The 15,883-nt window shown below is 38.6% G+C and overlaps 1 protein-coding gene across 1 annotated transcript; it reads left to right on the top strand.

Moving 5' to 3' along the window:
- The first annotated feature begins 12,277 nt into the window (after positions 1-12,277).
- On the top strand, positions 12,278-15,619 carry LOC107739437 (putative all-trans-retinol 13,14-reductase). Its single transcript, XM_016551540.1, has 11 exons — positions 12,278-12,568; positions 12,849-13,031; positions 13,124-13,365; positions 13,447-13,642; positions 13,725-13,922; positions 14,052-14,171; positions 14,288-14,426; positions 14,496-14,605; positions 14,682-14,848; positions 15,134-15,290; positions 15,366-15,619. Exons 1-11 carry the CDS (start codon positions 12,409-12,411, stop codon positions 15,509-15,511), a joined length of 1,818 nt encoding a protein of 605 aa, XP_016407026.1. The 5' UTR covers positions 12,278-12,408; the 3' UTR covers positions 15,512-15,619.
- The last annotated feature ends 264 nt before the right edge of the window (positions 15,620-15,883 follow it).

The raw sequence follows: 15,883 nt of genomic DNA, 5'->3' as shown, positions 1-15,883 counted from the left end.
TGGCTTGGCAGACGTGACGTGAGCAGGCCCTGGGGTAGCAGACATGACGTTAGCAGACTCTGGCTTGGCAGACATGACGTGATCAGGTTTTAACATGGTGGACATGACATGAGTAAACTTTGACTTAACTGGCATGGTGTGAGCAGGTCCTGGAGTAGCAGACATGGCATTAGCAGGCTCTGACTTGGCAGACAAGACGTTAGCAGGCTTTGGTTTGGCAGGCATGTATGACACATACACAAGGCAGAGAGACATGAGGCAAGGGAAGCATGACACTAACAGCAGGAATCAATTACAAAATAAAAGACATGGAAAACAGGAACATGAAACAAAACCCAAACACCAAACCCCACATTACATCTACCCTCTAATTGCAAAAAATATTAACATTTTGCAGATACTGCAAGTTGTATATAAACTTTGGACCGCAACTGTATTGCTTTCACTCAATTGAGCCATTTAGAATAATGGACTGCATCTGTTTTATAACAATTGTTTTTCTTCTGTTTTTGTATACTCATAATAGTAATTTTTATACACATGCCTTAGAAAAAATATTACTGGTGTGCATCTTGAGACAAAACAAAGGAACTGATATATTGTATGATCAGTCAGTGCAAGTTTCTTTTAGTTGAAACAGCTCAGAATTACATTTTGGTCTGGGACTATAGGCTTAAGCCTTGTCTGTGAAACTGGGGGTATAAGTAACACAGTTTGGTAATGTTTTACAATAAGGTCTCATTTGTTGTACATTGAATGATACTTTTCCTGATTTTTTTTTTGTTGCATTAATTGTGTGTGTGTGTGTGTGTGTGTGTTGGTAATTCTATACGTTATGGGGACCATATGACCCCCACAAGTAATACCGGTAAATTTGGACCTTGTGGAGAATTTTAGATCCCCAATAAGGAAACGGGCTTATAAATCATACAGAATTATGTTTTCTGTGATGGTGAGATTTAGGTTTAGGTACTTTTGTATGTAAGGGAGAAAATGATTTTTGCATTGTTCTCCAGACTTTCTAAGTGAGTTAAAGTGTTGTAACTTTGTGTATAGTGTTGGGTTTTTCTTGTGCATCAACAATAAGGATTTTTGTGTATTTATTTTAGCGATTGTTTTGTCAATAAATGTAGAGGGTTTTCCATTTTGTGTTTGTGTTGATTGTAACTAGGTAATTAATAAAATTCTAAATGTGCTAAATTACAACTTCATGATTAGAGATATAACTAGAAATATATTTAATTATATAACAGTACATGTACATGACAGTAAAGTATATTTTAGTTCACATTAATTGCTTATCATTCAGAAGTACACATTTAACATTTTTCAAAGTACATATAAAATATACTAAAGTCCCATTTTAAGTGGTTCAAAAATATCAATCAAAAGTTAAACTAACTGCATTTAATGTAATTTTAAACTGTGATATATTTGAAATCAATTACAAATAATATGCATTAGGTGGTTGAAAACATTACATTTAATTCACACTTAAGTGTATTGTTAACTGACATTAAAGTATAATTTAGTTCACATTAATTGCGTGTCAGTACATTGATCAGTACACTTTAACACTAAAGTCCCACTTAAGTGGTTTAAAAAAAATCACTCAAAAGTTCAACTAATTGCATTTAATATAACTTTAAAATGTGATGCATTTGAAATTAATTACAAATGAAATGCACTTAAGCGGTGAAAACATTACATTTAATTCGCACTTATGTGTTCTTTTAAAGTGTATTATTTGTGCAATAAGTACACTTTATAAAAGTATACTTAAGTGCACTTTCTTTTTCACAAGGGTATACCTGTGCAGTTTTGCAGAAAAGTGTGAACTTGAAAAAAGCAGATGATGTTTTCAGCAGAAGTAATTGTGATGCGGGTGACAGACTGTCAAATGGCATATGTGCTTGACATTTATTGGTTCATCATGGTATTACCATTTCGCCATATGAAACATGGCTTAGTTTCCCACACAGACAGCTATATTTACATTTTCGGCTCTACAGCGAGATGTAGACTAGGTGCTGTATGCCACTTTTCGCAATGTCAAATGGTTACAGGAACATAAATGCTGGTTTTATGACTTTGTTTGGATGTTTATTTATACAGTCAAGCTCAAAACATATCATGTGTACTGTACAAATATAGACTACTTTTATTATACTTTTTTTAACTGTATAAATCACCATTCATTTTGTTGTATGATAAAAAGCAGCTCAGACATTTTGGTTAACATTTTATTTTTGTTTAAAAAAAAAAAAATGTTGATGTATTCCTTTAATATATTGCTTTTAGTTATGATGTACTTATTTGTTGTCTTCAACATCTACCCGAGTCCTTCATGTATTTAGTAAATGAATTTGATATTGCCATTTATACAATTCTTTATAGGAAAATTTGTCTTACTGTTTGAAGTAAAAAAAAAAAATAGTAAAGTCATCCCAGAGTTTACTGATTAATGTTAATCAATATTAATATTTGATTCATCCTTGATAATACTTTGTGTGAGTGGATTAGTGAACTAACGGTTAAGCAGATAGAAACTATGAAACTGTTCCTAAAGCTACAGTTACTGTGATCAAAACTACAACAAACAAGAAAGAATCAGTAAAGCACAAAATCACAAAATGCACAAAATCAAGTATTAAACAGGCCTTACTTAATGTCGTCGAAATGCAATGCCCTAGAGATACAGCCGTCATAAATGGCTATGGAGATGTTTTTTGGTTTCCTCAAGCATAAACACAGTTGCTTCAGAATTGGAAGAAAGTTAGCAAACTGCTGCACATATGACAGGAAAGCAGAGAGGAAGTAAAGTGATGCAAGTCCTGAGAAATTATGGGCGTTGGGGTAACGGAGAGTAGACGATGCAAATAAACCACGTTTGAACTAAACAGAGTTTAGGATAAAAGTTCCTACAATAGTCACGGAGCGCTTTAGTAAGATATGTTCGTCATGTTTTTTGATGCAAGAAACTGTCATTATTTACTTTTTCATGACCATTCCCACCTTAATATAATAAATAATTTAGACATTTAGGCCTACAGTTAAACTGCTGTTGTGCTTTTTAGACCTTCTTTAAAAAAATCTTCTACACTTCACTCAAGGGTTCTTTACTGACACTTGAGGGCGCTTATGAGGAGCTGGCACTGGAGGGCGCTTTCTAGGAGCGGGCACTGGAGGGCACTCTGGACTGGATTCGGGGACTGGAGCCCTCTCGTCTTCGCTTTAGTACTTTCGCGCGCCATACTCAGCTCCCCATCAGCCGTGGTGCAGGGGGCGGAGCTCCTCTCCACGCTCACACCGTCCGCGGCTTTCTCCCTCGTGGCAGGCATTGTTGCTGGCTCTCGCACCTGGTGTGACGGCTTGGGCTCTACTTCCGGGGCGATCCTCCGCTTGGCATTGCGCTGGCTCGTAGATCGCGGCGGGAATTGGCTCTCCGTCATCAGTGGGCTCGGGCTTTAGCTCCGCACAGCGGAGAGATGGTGGGCTGGGCTCTGGGTCTGGAGTGGATCTGACGAGATCATCCACGGGGCAGGATGGCGATCCGTTTCTCGCCAGAGTCCACTCCACGAAGGCAGCGAATTCCGCTCGAAGACCATCTTCAGACGACGGCGCTCTGCATGCGATGTTCAGGCTAGCGTCATAGAATGCGCAGAGCGTGTCGTCCGGGTAGCTGGTAAGTTCAGCGAGGGCCAGAAACAGTCTGGTATGGTCCTCGAGCGAGCGCTCTCCCTGCTCCAGCAGGAGGAGGAGGAATTCGGAGCGAAGAAGGGGATCCATAGAAACACAACGGAAACAAAACACTGAGGGAAAAAACACGGAAACAAAAACGGAGGGTAGACACACGGAGGTTACCGTTTTTGGTCGGTTCTTCTGTCACGATCTGTGCTGGGAGGAGCGCAGAACGAGGAACAAGGAGACCTGGAGTACATAAACAGTCTTTAATCCTTGGAAAGACAGGGGAATTACATAACATCCAACGAGTAGAACCGACAAAGGAAGACTGAACAAACAGGAACTTAAATACAAGGGATAATTACTAAACAAAGGTGTCAGGAATCATAATCAAACTAAACTAGGACAGGAACATGACCAAATAAGGAAAAACTGGAACAGAAACGGGCAAAACATGACACAGAACAGTCCAGCATCATGACAACTGCAGTGTACTTCTGCATTAGCTTACTAGGAAACTTAGCATTGTGGTACTGCAAGTATTATTGGCTTTTGTATGATAAACTGCTTGTGATGTTCCTCATTTCTAAGATGCTTTGAATAAAAGCATCTGCCAAGTTATTAGTCTGAACATCTATGGTAACATGCGTTGTTGGCGCGTAGGCTAACAGTGGGTGCCACATGCAGTGCTTCTCAATCTGTGATACGTGGAGTGCCCCCATGTGGTGTGCAGGATAACTCTGGAAATTCATCATAATAAGAAATATACATTTGATTTGTCATGTTATTTTTTGTATGCTTTATTCTAATGCCCGATTTCAATTTTAATATAATTTAATGCAATTTTATTTTAATATAATTCAATAAAAGCCACATTTTTACATTGTGCCGGATGTGAAAAGGCATATTCTTTTTAAGTTGCAACCACGAGACTGTTAATATATGATAATGCAAGACTGATAATGTAGATTTTATTCTGTTTTTTTTCTGCCCTTAATGTCTGTGAGCTTGATTTCCTGAAATGTCTGACTCTTAAAATTTGGATTCAGTTGTTTTGAGCATGATATAAAAATTAAACCCGACAAATCAGTTTTATTAGTGTGTTTAAAGTGGATATCAATATTTGAAGTGGTTTTTAAAATAATGATTGAATTGTATTGCATAACTTGAATTGCTATTTTGATTATTTTAGATGCTGCTCTGGTTTGATTCTTCCACAGATCTGCAAAGGGCCAGTGGATGTTCATCCACTTTAAGAGTTCATGAGAGTCTCAGCATTGGGATTTATCCTTACTAGATGGATACTGGAAGGATATTAGTAATAACCAAAATATAGTGTATATTGTAAAATGAAATTAACTTTACGCTCAAAGAGACTCAGTGGTTTTTGGATTGAGAACCATTGTGTTAATTTATTCATATTAGAAAGTTGTGGTGGTTTGTATCCTGCCATTTTTGCTATATATCAAATAACAAGATAAACATAAACATTACTCTTATTAAATGCTGACATCCTGTGAAGGGTCACACCCAGAGCAGGACTACATTTGTTTAACTTTCAATCATGCTACTCTAGATCAATTTGTCTGCTTGTGTGGTGGTTAGAAAATGATTATCAGTTTCTGTTAAACCACAAAGAGGGAAGTAGCTTGTTTTTTTTTCTAAATATATTTTATAAAGTGGGTGGAGAGCAATTGCCACATTCGTCATATCTATTGCAAAATTTTGTGTGAAATTATACTTTTATATGTTTATTTAATTTAATTTTTTTGGACTAAATCATACAAGTGTGACTCAATGTGTTACAAATTTGCATACACATACAAAAAGAATCCTGTTTTGACTTTGTGTTGAATTTGTGGGCTTCTTGTGGCAGCAGTCAGAACTGCAGTCTGTCTGAGAGCTGTCTGGATGGGCTCAACCAATGGTGTGAGTTTGACAAAACACATTTCACAGGAGAGTGTTTAAAGGTTTGTTGACAACAGTCATTATTTTTGCAATTCTGTTTGATGCCATCAGGGATACAGAAATTTCACACTTTAAGCACTAGCCCCATACATCACTTTGTCATAAGTGAGATCTGCACTATCAATCACCTCATGCTCATTATCTGTAAAAAAGTTTAATGTTTTATTTCAGTGTGCTAGGACATACATATATTGGACTGGCATTTCACCAATGTCAAGAATAAAAGGCTGTATAATTTAACAAATTACACTTAAAATGTAGTATTTGTAGGCATTTATGCAGTTAAAATAAAATACTTAAAATAAAAGCATATTACAAAAAGTAATAAACGTATTAAAACATTGTACGTTGGGAAAACCACTAATTTCTGATGGGACATGCATATTATTTTCACAGCACATTATGTTTAGGGAGATGGAACTTCTGAACTGCATCTAACTAACAGGGTTTTTTTTGAACATTTCTGAATTATTGAGGAAATAGCACCATCTACGGAGAAGTGTGGGCATGGTGGAGAAAAAAACCCTGAAACTAATTCTGCAAGATAAAGCCACTCAGTCATGTTTATGAAACTAAAACAAATAAGATGAATCCTGTCTTACTTGTGTTAGAGACTAAGTGCAAGTACTTGGAATAATACAGTAGTTTGGCCAATGTCCTCAACAAAATTGAGACTGTACTCATGATATGTGACTTGCATGCTCAGCTATATCCATATCCTAAATATACAGGTGCATCTCAATAAATTAGAATGTCGTGGAAAAGTTCATTTATTTCAGTAATTCAACTCAAATTGTGAAACTTGTGTATTAAATAAATTCAATGCACACAGATTGAAGTAGTTTAAGTCTTTGGTTCTTTTAATTGTGATGATTTTGGCTCACATTTAACAAAAACCCACCAATTCACTATCTCAACAAATTAGAATACTTCATAAGACCAATAGAAAAAACATTTTTTGTGAATTGTTGGCCTTCTGGAAAGTATGTTCATTTACTGTACATGTACTCAATACTTGGTAGGGGCTCTTTTTGCTTTAATTACTGCCTCAATTCGGCGTGGCATGGAGGTGATCAGTTTGTGGCACTGCTGGGGTGTTATGGAAGCCCAGGTTTCTTTGACAGTGGTTTCTTTGTTTCTCATTTTCCTCTTGACAATGCCCCATAGATTCTCTATGGGGTTCAGGTCTGGTGAGTTTGCTGGCCAGTCAAGCACACCAACACCATGGTCATTTAACCAACTTTTGGTGCTTTTGGCAGTGTGGGCAGGTGCCAAATCCTGCTGGAAAATGAAATCGGCATCTTCAAAAAGCTGGTCAGCAGAAGGAAGCATGAAGTGCTCCAAAATTTCTTGGTAAACGGGTGCAGTGACGTTGGTTTTCAAAAAACACAATGGACCAACACCAGCAGATGACATTGCACCCCAAATCATCACAGACTGTGGAAACTTAACACTGGGCTTCAAGCAACTTGGGCTATGAGCTTCTCCACCCTTCCTCCAGACTCTAGGACCTTGGTTTCCAAATGAAATACAAAACTTGCTCTCATCTGAAAAGAGGACTTTGGACCACTGGGCAACAGTCCAGTTCTTCTTCTCCTTAGCCCAGGTAAGACGCCTCTGACGTTGTCTGTGGTTCAGGAGTGGCTTAACAAGAGGAATATGACAACTGTAGCCAAATTCCTTGACATGTCTGTGTGTGGTGGCTCTTGATGCCTTGACCCCAGCCTCAGTCCATTCCTTGTGAAGTTCACTCCAATTCTTGAATCGATTTTGCTTGACAATGCTCATAAGGCTGCGGTTCTCTCGGTTGGTTGTGCTTCTTTTTCTTCCACACTTTTTCCTACCACTCAACTTTCTGTTAACATGCTTGGATACAGCACTCTGTGAACAGCCAGCTTCTTTGGCAATGAATGTTTGTGGCTTACCCTCCTTGTGAAGGGTGTCAATGATTGTCTTCTGGACAACTGTCAGAAGACTGTCAGTCTTCCTCATGATTGTGTAGCCTAGTGAACCAAACTGAGAGACCATTTTGAAGGCTCAGGAAAACTTTGCAGGTGTTTTGAGTTGATTAGCTGATTGGCATGTCACCATATTCTAATTTGTTGAGATAGTGAGTTGGTGGGTTTTTGTTAAATGTGAGCCAAAATCATCACAATTAAAAGAACCAAAGACTTAAACTACTTCAGTCTGTGTGCATTGAATTTATTTAATACACGAGTTTCACAATTTGAGTTGAATTACTGAAATAAATTAACTTTTCCACGACATTCTAATTTATTGAGATGCACCTGTAGCTATATTTCACAACAATGAAGTGGTGCCAGTTTATCTCTACACAAACAATCAGACTTTAAGCGTAGCCTATTTAAGCCAGGGAAATGAATGAACTCATCACAAGTAATTAATCACAAGTAGGCTACAGATTAAGTGATATTAAATAGAAGGGCTTGATGTTTGTTGTTAGAGTTCCTAACTGGTTTTAAGGAGCATTGATTGTCTTAAAACTGTCTCTTTTACAGGTTTCCAGAAACACAATAGTGTCCACTTTATATGATCTTAAAAGGATTTCAATTCTTTTAAATGATGTGCAATCACCATAATCTTTTACAGAAGTTAATCTGCAAACACAAAATGCAATGTGTCACGAAGTGCTCTCAGACAAGAAAAGATCCAATTGCAGCCTTTTTAGAGAGTCCAAAAACAGTAAAGGCAAAATGCAAAATGCAAAAATAAAATTGCAATGTTCCGAAGTCCAGAACAGACAAACAATAATCCAAAAGGAGTGCCCTCTGGTGGCTGACATGGGCACTCCAGCAGCTGGTTATGACAATAAGTGCATGTTTTTGACAGAAATAGTTTATTAGACTGACAGGCAGGTTTGACTTAGATTCAGAGAAAAGATTCATATCAATCCAAAATCTATTTAAAATTTGTTTTGCCTTTATATAGGGGAGTAAAGTATGCACACTCTAATGAATTGAAACTGCAATTCGCAAAAGTCCCAGTCAGTCAGAATTAACACCCCACTCAAACTATTAACCTGTGCTACTCCTGAAGAACTGCTGTTAGTATCTTATATATATTATACATATGTGTCTGTGTGTGTATATTTTTTACATTTATTTTATTTTACTTTGGCTCATTTATTTATTTGTTTATTTACTTATTTATTTGCCTAATTTGCAGTTAGTTAGAGCCAATCTGCAGATTTCACAGAAAATTGCATAGTGAATAAGCACAATTTCAGTTCAGTGGATATCCAACATGTTTTATATTTTGGGCCAATTTTAGAATGTAAATTTGTTTCATGGAATAGAAGTTTGGTCATTGTCCTTAAAACATTGATTCATTTTCCCAATTGTTTGGTAGTGGAGCGTCTTTCAGTTCTGCAGCCTTTGCAAAACTATTTATCACCTACACCTTAAAATATCTGAACAAAGTACAAATGAAGTGATATTGAAGAAAAAGTACATGGGTTAGTTGTTTTGAGATCTGTCTCCAGTGGACTTATAGGAAGCTGATGCAGGGTATATAATTTCTTTAAACCAATACAAACAATCAAGGTGATTTATCTAAAAGATAAAAAAAAAACTGCATTCTCACACTGACCATCATTTTATGCAAGACTTACCATGACAAGCAACTAAATGCAAAGGAATCAATCTGCGAATCTGATTAATTCAAGGTACGCCAATGCACCGATGCTGATAAAACATGTTTATTCTCTCCACTCACAATTTAGACCAATAAATAGGGTCTGCACTCAACCACCAGCACTAGACTCCAGGCTTTGAAAAGAGCCACTGCTTGAGCTTCCATCACTTTACAGAGGCCAAATCTTCCAGAAGACACTCCAACTGAAAGCACCAACTGCACTTGAACTGCTCTTTTTCTTCCAGGAACTAAAAATGAGGTGGTTTCTGCTCTTCTTTGAATGGCTTGTGGACTGGGCTCTTGGCACATACTGGTATCTATTTGGCAAGAGAAGTGGACTGTGCAAGGGGACCATCAGCCCTTCAGGCTTACTAACTATAGATGAAAAGCAAAAAAAAAAACAGAGTGCTTTGAAAAGGTAAGCAAGCCTTAGTTCAGAGGGATTGAATTGTAAAACAACTTAAATGCAAACATGTATAATAGTGACTAATTTCTTAACCTACAGAATTTGATGAGTTTGAAGTACCCAGAAAGAGATCGGACATTGTTTGCCTGAGTTACAGCAACTTCCTGTTTCATGGAGAAACATCGAACTTTGTCAGGCCGCCAGGGACACGCCCTTCAATGAAAACTCAAGATCTTCGCAATTTAGCATCGCAAAGGCCTTATGATAACACTCAGCAAATTTGAAGATGATCCAATTAAAACAGTAGGAGGAGTTCGTTAAAGTACGAGGCCTGAAAATGGCAAAAAATACACAAAAATAACAGACTTCCTGTTGGGTTTTGAATTTTGTACCAAGATAACTTTTTGTAGGTATTGGTGTGTTACATGTGTCTACCGAGTTTCGTACATGTACGTGAAACGTAGATCGAGGCACACGCCGTTGAAATTTTATAGGTGGCGCTATCGAGCCATTTTGCCACAACTAATTCTGAAACCCATATCAGACGTAAATTTTCGCCACCTCTGATGCGTGTGCAAAGTTTCGTGAGTTTTCGAGCATGTTTAGGCCCTCAAAAATGCGATTCACACCATCGGTGCTCGAGCCCTAATAAGAAATGGAGCAATTCCAATAGGGTCCTCACACCATCGGTGCTCGGGCCCTAATGAAAAAGAATATGCCCATCATGGAAACTTGATGAGTATCAGTGGAACTCGGACATCTTTAGGTTTCAGCGCCATAGAGAAACATTGGAAGATCTGAAGTTTTCATCGGTTTGATGGTGTTTTATGCTACAAATATGGTAAAACTATGTGCCTGGGGTAGGCTGCTTGTAACACTGATTCCAGGACACTGGGCATCCTGAGAGGATGGGCAATAGAATTTGGAATTTATTTTATTATTCAACATTCATTTTCTGGTTCTCATACTCTCATTAAGTTACAGTTTTCATTTGCTCAAGCAGCAGAATGTTAATGCCATCTTGTGCTTCAGCAAGGTAGCCTATCTCTGGCTCTCTGGCTTAAAGTTAGTGAGTCCATGCTAACGCACAAACCTTGGCTTGGCTTTCTGGCTTGTTTAAAAAACTTAAATAGTTTGGTCAGTTAGATGTTCTAGGTGTTTGCTAAAGTGTTGCTGGTGGTTGGTAGAATATTCTGGGTGGCTGCGAGGCTCTTGTTATGCATTTGCTGGGGTGTTGCTAGAGTATATGGTTGATAGTGTGTTCTGGGTGATTAGACATTCCCACCTCTGTTAATAACAGAAAATCAAACATTGTTTTTAAAACTGATACATACAGTATATTAAATAAAATTGCAAGATAATCAATACCTTCAATCAATTGTTATTGTCTGTCTCTTGTTATATGCATTTTAAAAGCTCACTTCGCTACTGTTTTTTTCTTCAGAACAGAGAACATATAAGAAGTCTGGAATTGATTCTCAGACTCCAATTGGCCTGCTCTCTAAAAAATGCTCACTTCAAATGCTCCACCTAGAGTGAGTGCAACAAATTGATGGTCACCTCTCAACTGTTTCATTAATGCTAAACAAAAAAGCTACCTACCTTTGTGAGCAGAAATATGAGAGAAATGGAGAAATATTAAATTATCCAGCATTATCTGCCTAGAATGTTCTGTCCATGCAGTTGGTGGAATGAAGTGTTCTCTGTGTGTGTGTGTGTGTGTGTGTGTTTTAATTTAACTTTTTATGATTCCCCTGTAATCATTGAAATTTTCTTTGTGATCGTTAAAGCTCGCTTGAATTTGTTGCAAATCATTTGACATTTTCTGGTGCTTTGGAAGCCTGAATTGCCTTCATACACAAAACACTGCCATTGACTGACTGGGCTCCAATGCAATTCTTTTGCTTTCAAATGCAGCCAGTGTATGTGGCTGTGCAGCTGTCTTATCTCACATGTGATCGACCAGTGAATTTTAATGTTTGCATTTACACATGCACATTTGCAAGATGAATCGCACAGCACAAACATATTTGACCACTTTAATTGTTGAATATCAGGATATGAAAGAATTGCTTCACAAGTATTATGATGCTTGTCTTCCAAAGTCTGCTCTGTCTCATTTCTCAAACAATTCAATGGTGCTATTTTATCACTTTACAAACAATCTGGTCCTAAAAATAAATGTAAAGTAAATCAGTGAACTTAACTGATTTTTCATCCAATTGAATTTACTATAATTGATCCAAGTATAGATGAAGTGATATTAAAGAGACTGCATGGGTTAGTGTTTGTTGATTGGCTGTCTGCAACTCTCTCAGGAAAAATGAGGAGGAAAATATTACTCCAAATCAATTCAACATTTTAAGCTAATTTGATTACTTCACCACATAGTTAAAAAAAAAAACCCTGCTCTCCGACATTTTCTGCAAAACAAAGTTGGTCATTATAAGCAACTACCCTGCAAAACAATCTGCTAAACTGATTGAATCAAGTCAAGCCAATAGTAGTCAAGCAAGTTAATTCTCTCCACCCACAATTTAGACTAATAAATAACTCAATCACCAGCTTTAAGCTCTTGGTGGCAGTCTCTAGGAAAAAACAGCTCCTTAAGTTTTCAACCCCTTATTAAAGGTGTAGCTTTGAACAGCCAGTCCTGAAACTGAAAACACCAGCTGATCTTTTTCTAGCAATTGAAGATGTGGTGGTTTCTGCTTTTCTTAGAATGGCTTGTGGATTGGGCTCGTGGGACATACTGGTATCTGTTTGGCAGGAGAAGTGGCCTGTGCAAGGGGACCATCAGCCCTCCAGGCCCACTAGTTGTAGACCAAAACAAAAAGGACAGACTTCTTCAGAAAGGTACATAAGCTTTAGTTTGCAAGTAGTGTTGTGTAAGTTAGCGCTTCACAAACCTGTCTTGGTGACCTCCAACCACACTGCCCATTTTGTATGTCTCCCTCATAGGCTGCACCCAGTTCATGTCTTGCAGTCTCTACTAATGAGTTGCTGGGTTGGAATCCGTTGGTAACTGAGGGAGATACACAAAATATGCAGTGGTTGGGGGTCCCTAGAACAGATTTGAGAAGCACTGGTGCAAGTTACTAATGTCTATTGCTAACTAATGTTACTTGGCTTATAGAGTTTGGTGAATTTGAAGTACCCAAAAACTTGGACGTCATTGTGATTGGCAGCGGTATCGGTGGTTTAACAGCAGCGGCAGTTTTAGCCAAACTAGGAAAGAAAGTCCTGTTGCTTGAGCAAGATAAACAGGCTGGAGGCCTGTGTAAGACCTTCACTGAAAAAGGATTTGAGTTTGACTGTGGTAAGATGCTCTCATTGATATTCGTTGAGCTGCGTTAATGATCAAAAGCTGAATGTCTTCTATTGCTTACTCAATGAATGGGTTTTTGTCAGGCTTCCATTATGTTGGACAACTTCATGAGAACAGCTTCCTGAAAGTCGCATTGGATCTCATCACTGATGGCCAGGTGCATTTTGCTGAGCAGGGTTCCCATGTGGACACCGTTGTTATTGGCACAGGAGCTCAACGAAAAGAATACACCATCTACAATGGTAAGAAGCAAATGGAGGCTCATCTAAAGAAGCAGTTTCCCAATGATACTAAAGCAGTCGAGGAGCTCTTCAAAATCATGAAGGTATTTGTAGAGTGGCCTGACGCTTTTATTTATCTCCCATTAGTTTATGGCCTTTAATATCCTGTAAATTGTCTTCCTTAGATCTGTTCCAAGAAGATCCATCTGCTCTGTATGTTGAAGATGGTTCCACTCTGGTTTGCTCGCTTCATACTGTGGAGTGGGATAGCTGATTTAATATCCCCAATTTTCAGATACTCCCGCACCAGTACAACAGATGTAGTCAAGTCTCTTACCAGCAACCTGGACCTCCTCACAGTGTTTTCTCAAATATTTTATGGTAAGACTATGGCTACTCCCATTTTCAACTTATTTTGCATTCAATGCATTTGTGAGTTAACGAGAATTATTGTTTCTCCAAGGTGTGCCACCCAAAAACTCCAGCTGCATGATTGATGCCCTCTTCCTGCACCACTCCAAGCGTGGTGTGTACTATCCTAAGGGTGGTGCCAGTGAGATCCCATATTACATCATCCAGGTTTTGGAGAAGCATGGAGGGAAAGTCCTTGTCAATGCTCCTGTGTCCAGTGTTCTAGTTGATGGAATACGAAAGGCATATGGTGAGTTACTGTATATGAGTTAGGGCTGTATTGTAAGTTTAACAGGTTGTGCCGTCCATTGCATATTGGGCTCCACTACTTGCAGATGCATAAAACAAGGGTTGTCACATTGGGGTTCTTTTTGACTAGGAGTGACTGTGAAGAGCGCAGGTAAAGATTTTGAAGTTCGGGCTCCTGTCATTGTTTCTAATGCTGGCATGTTCAGCACCTTCAAGAAGCTTCTGCCTCCAGAGGTCCAGGCAAATCCAGGTAAGTGACTGAATGTCTTCAATACAAGCAGTACAATGTATTGCAATAAGTCTTAACGTGAAGTGCTTTATTACTGGCTAGATTTTTCTGGGGTAATGCGTGTCTGCTCCTCCCAGATGTCCAAGACTATCTTCATACTTTGAAACCAGGCAAAGGCTTTTTCCAGGTATTTGCAGGCTTTAATGCAACTATGGAAGACCTGGGCATCTCCTCAACCAACATGCGACTATATAAGAGCAACAACATGGATGAAGTGTAGGTGAATACATCCAGGAGTCACTTTTGTTTAAAAGTATATCTTCATAATTTCCTTTATTGCTTTAGGATGGAAGAGTACTTTGATTCCGACAAGGAAGCTGCACCGGACAACATCCCCATGATGTACGTTTCCTTCCCCTCTACTAAGGATCCCACTTCATGCACTCGTTTCCCAGGTTAAGTTTCACTCTATCGAATGTCCAAAACCACTGATCTAAACGAACCAACTGAAGTAGTTGGTTTGTGTTTTAGGGCAGTCACGTATGGTAATCCATACCATGGTCAATCCAAAGTGGTTTGAACAGTGGAACCACATCAGTGAGACTGAAAGGGGTGGAGAATATGAGAAGTACAAGATGAGATTTGCTAATAATCTCTTTGAATGGGCTTGTGTTCACTTCCCCAAACTGAAAGAGAAGGTAAACTTAGTCAGTTATATTTGAGTGCAGCTTGATGAACTATTGCAAAGCTACAAATATGTAACCATATGGCTTATGTGTTGTGTGTGTGTGTGTCCTTCAGTGGAATGACTGGACATCAGTGATCTAAAGAAGACAATGTCATGACTTTAATTCTCCCTTTTCTTTTAACTGTTATTTAGTGTTGATGACACTGGACTGAGCTTTGGGTGTTGCGTCGAGGAGGTCGTTGGGGACGTGCGTTTTGGGTTTGGGTTTTTTTTTTTTTTTTTTCCTCTCTTGTAGGTGGCAATGTTGCATGCAGTCACTCCTATTAACATGCATGGGCTGGAGGCTACGTATGGACCCATGCTCTCTGCAGAGCATAGTCTGGAGAGATACCAGCCTCTGAATGTTGCCATGACCAGGTGCAACACTCCTGTCAAGAACCTCTATCTGTCAGGTAATACTGAGTTTCAGTCAAAGGATGTGGTCTGATTTATGGAGCTTGCTATATTAAGATGTCGTTTCACCTCAGGACAAGATGTTTTCTCTGCTGGTTACTCTGGTGCTTTGCATGGTGGACTTATCTGTGCTTCAACTGTTATGGATCACTGTCTGTATGTTGACCTCCTGCTTCAACAAAAGAAACTGAAGAGAAAGGTGGTCAAGAAACTAGAGTGAGAATATGAGGGATAATATTTACACTCTTGATACCATTCTTTTGCTGTATCGTTTTGCTTCACATTTGATCACCTGAATAAAAATGTGAATATTGCAGTTACTGGTAATGGTTTATAATGGAACTTGTCTTCATGCTAGGTCTCTAGACGTGTAGTCAGGCTTGGCAAGTGGTTGTAATGAAAATATCCCAAATATGTGTCCCTAAAGTAACTGAGGTGTCACTAACCTGGAAAGCCTTGGCCTAACCAGTGACTCTCAGCTCTTCATTTACCTACCTGATGTCTTGTGCACATTCCCTTGGCTTAGCTCTTTAAATTGACTGACTTATTGGTTGGATAATTGTCCATGGTTTGTCACTAGATGGCAGCATTA

The sequence above is a fragment of the Sinocyclocheilus rhinocerous genome, unplaced genomic scaffold (genome assembly GCF_001515625.1).
Source record: "Sinocyclocheilus rhinocerous isolate Xijiao unplaced genomic scaffold, SAMN03320098_v1.1 scaffold2751, whole genome shotgun sequence".
NCBI lineage: Eukaryota > Metazoa > Chordata > Actinopteri > Cypriniformes > Cyprinidae > Sinocyclocheilus > Sinocyclocheilus rhinocerous.
Note: the sequence above shows the minus strand (reverse complement) of the source record. Positions and strands in the feature narration are given on the sequence as shown.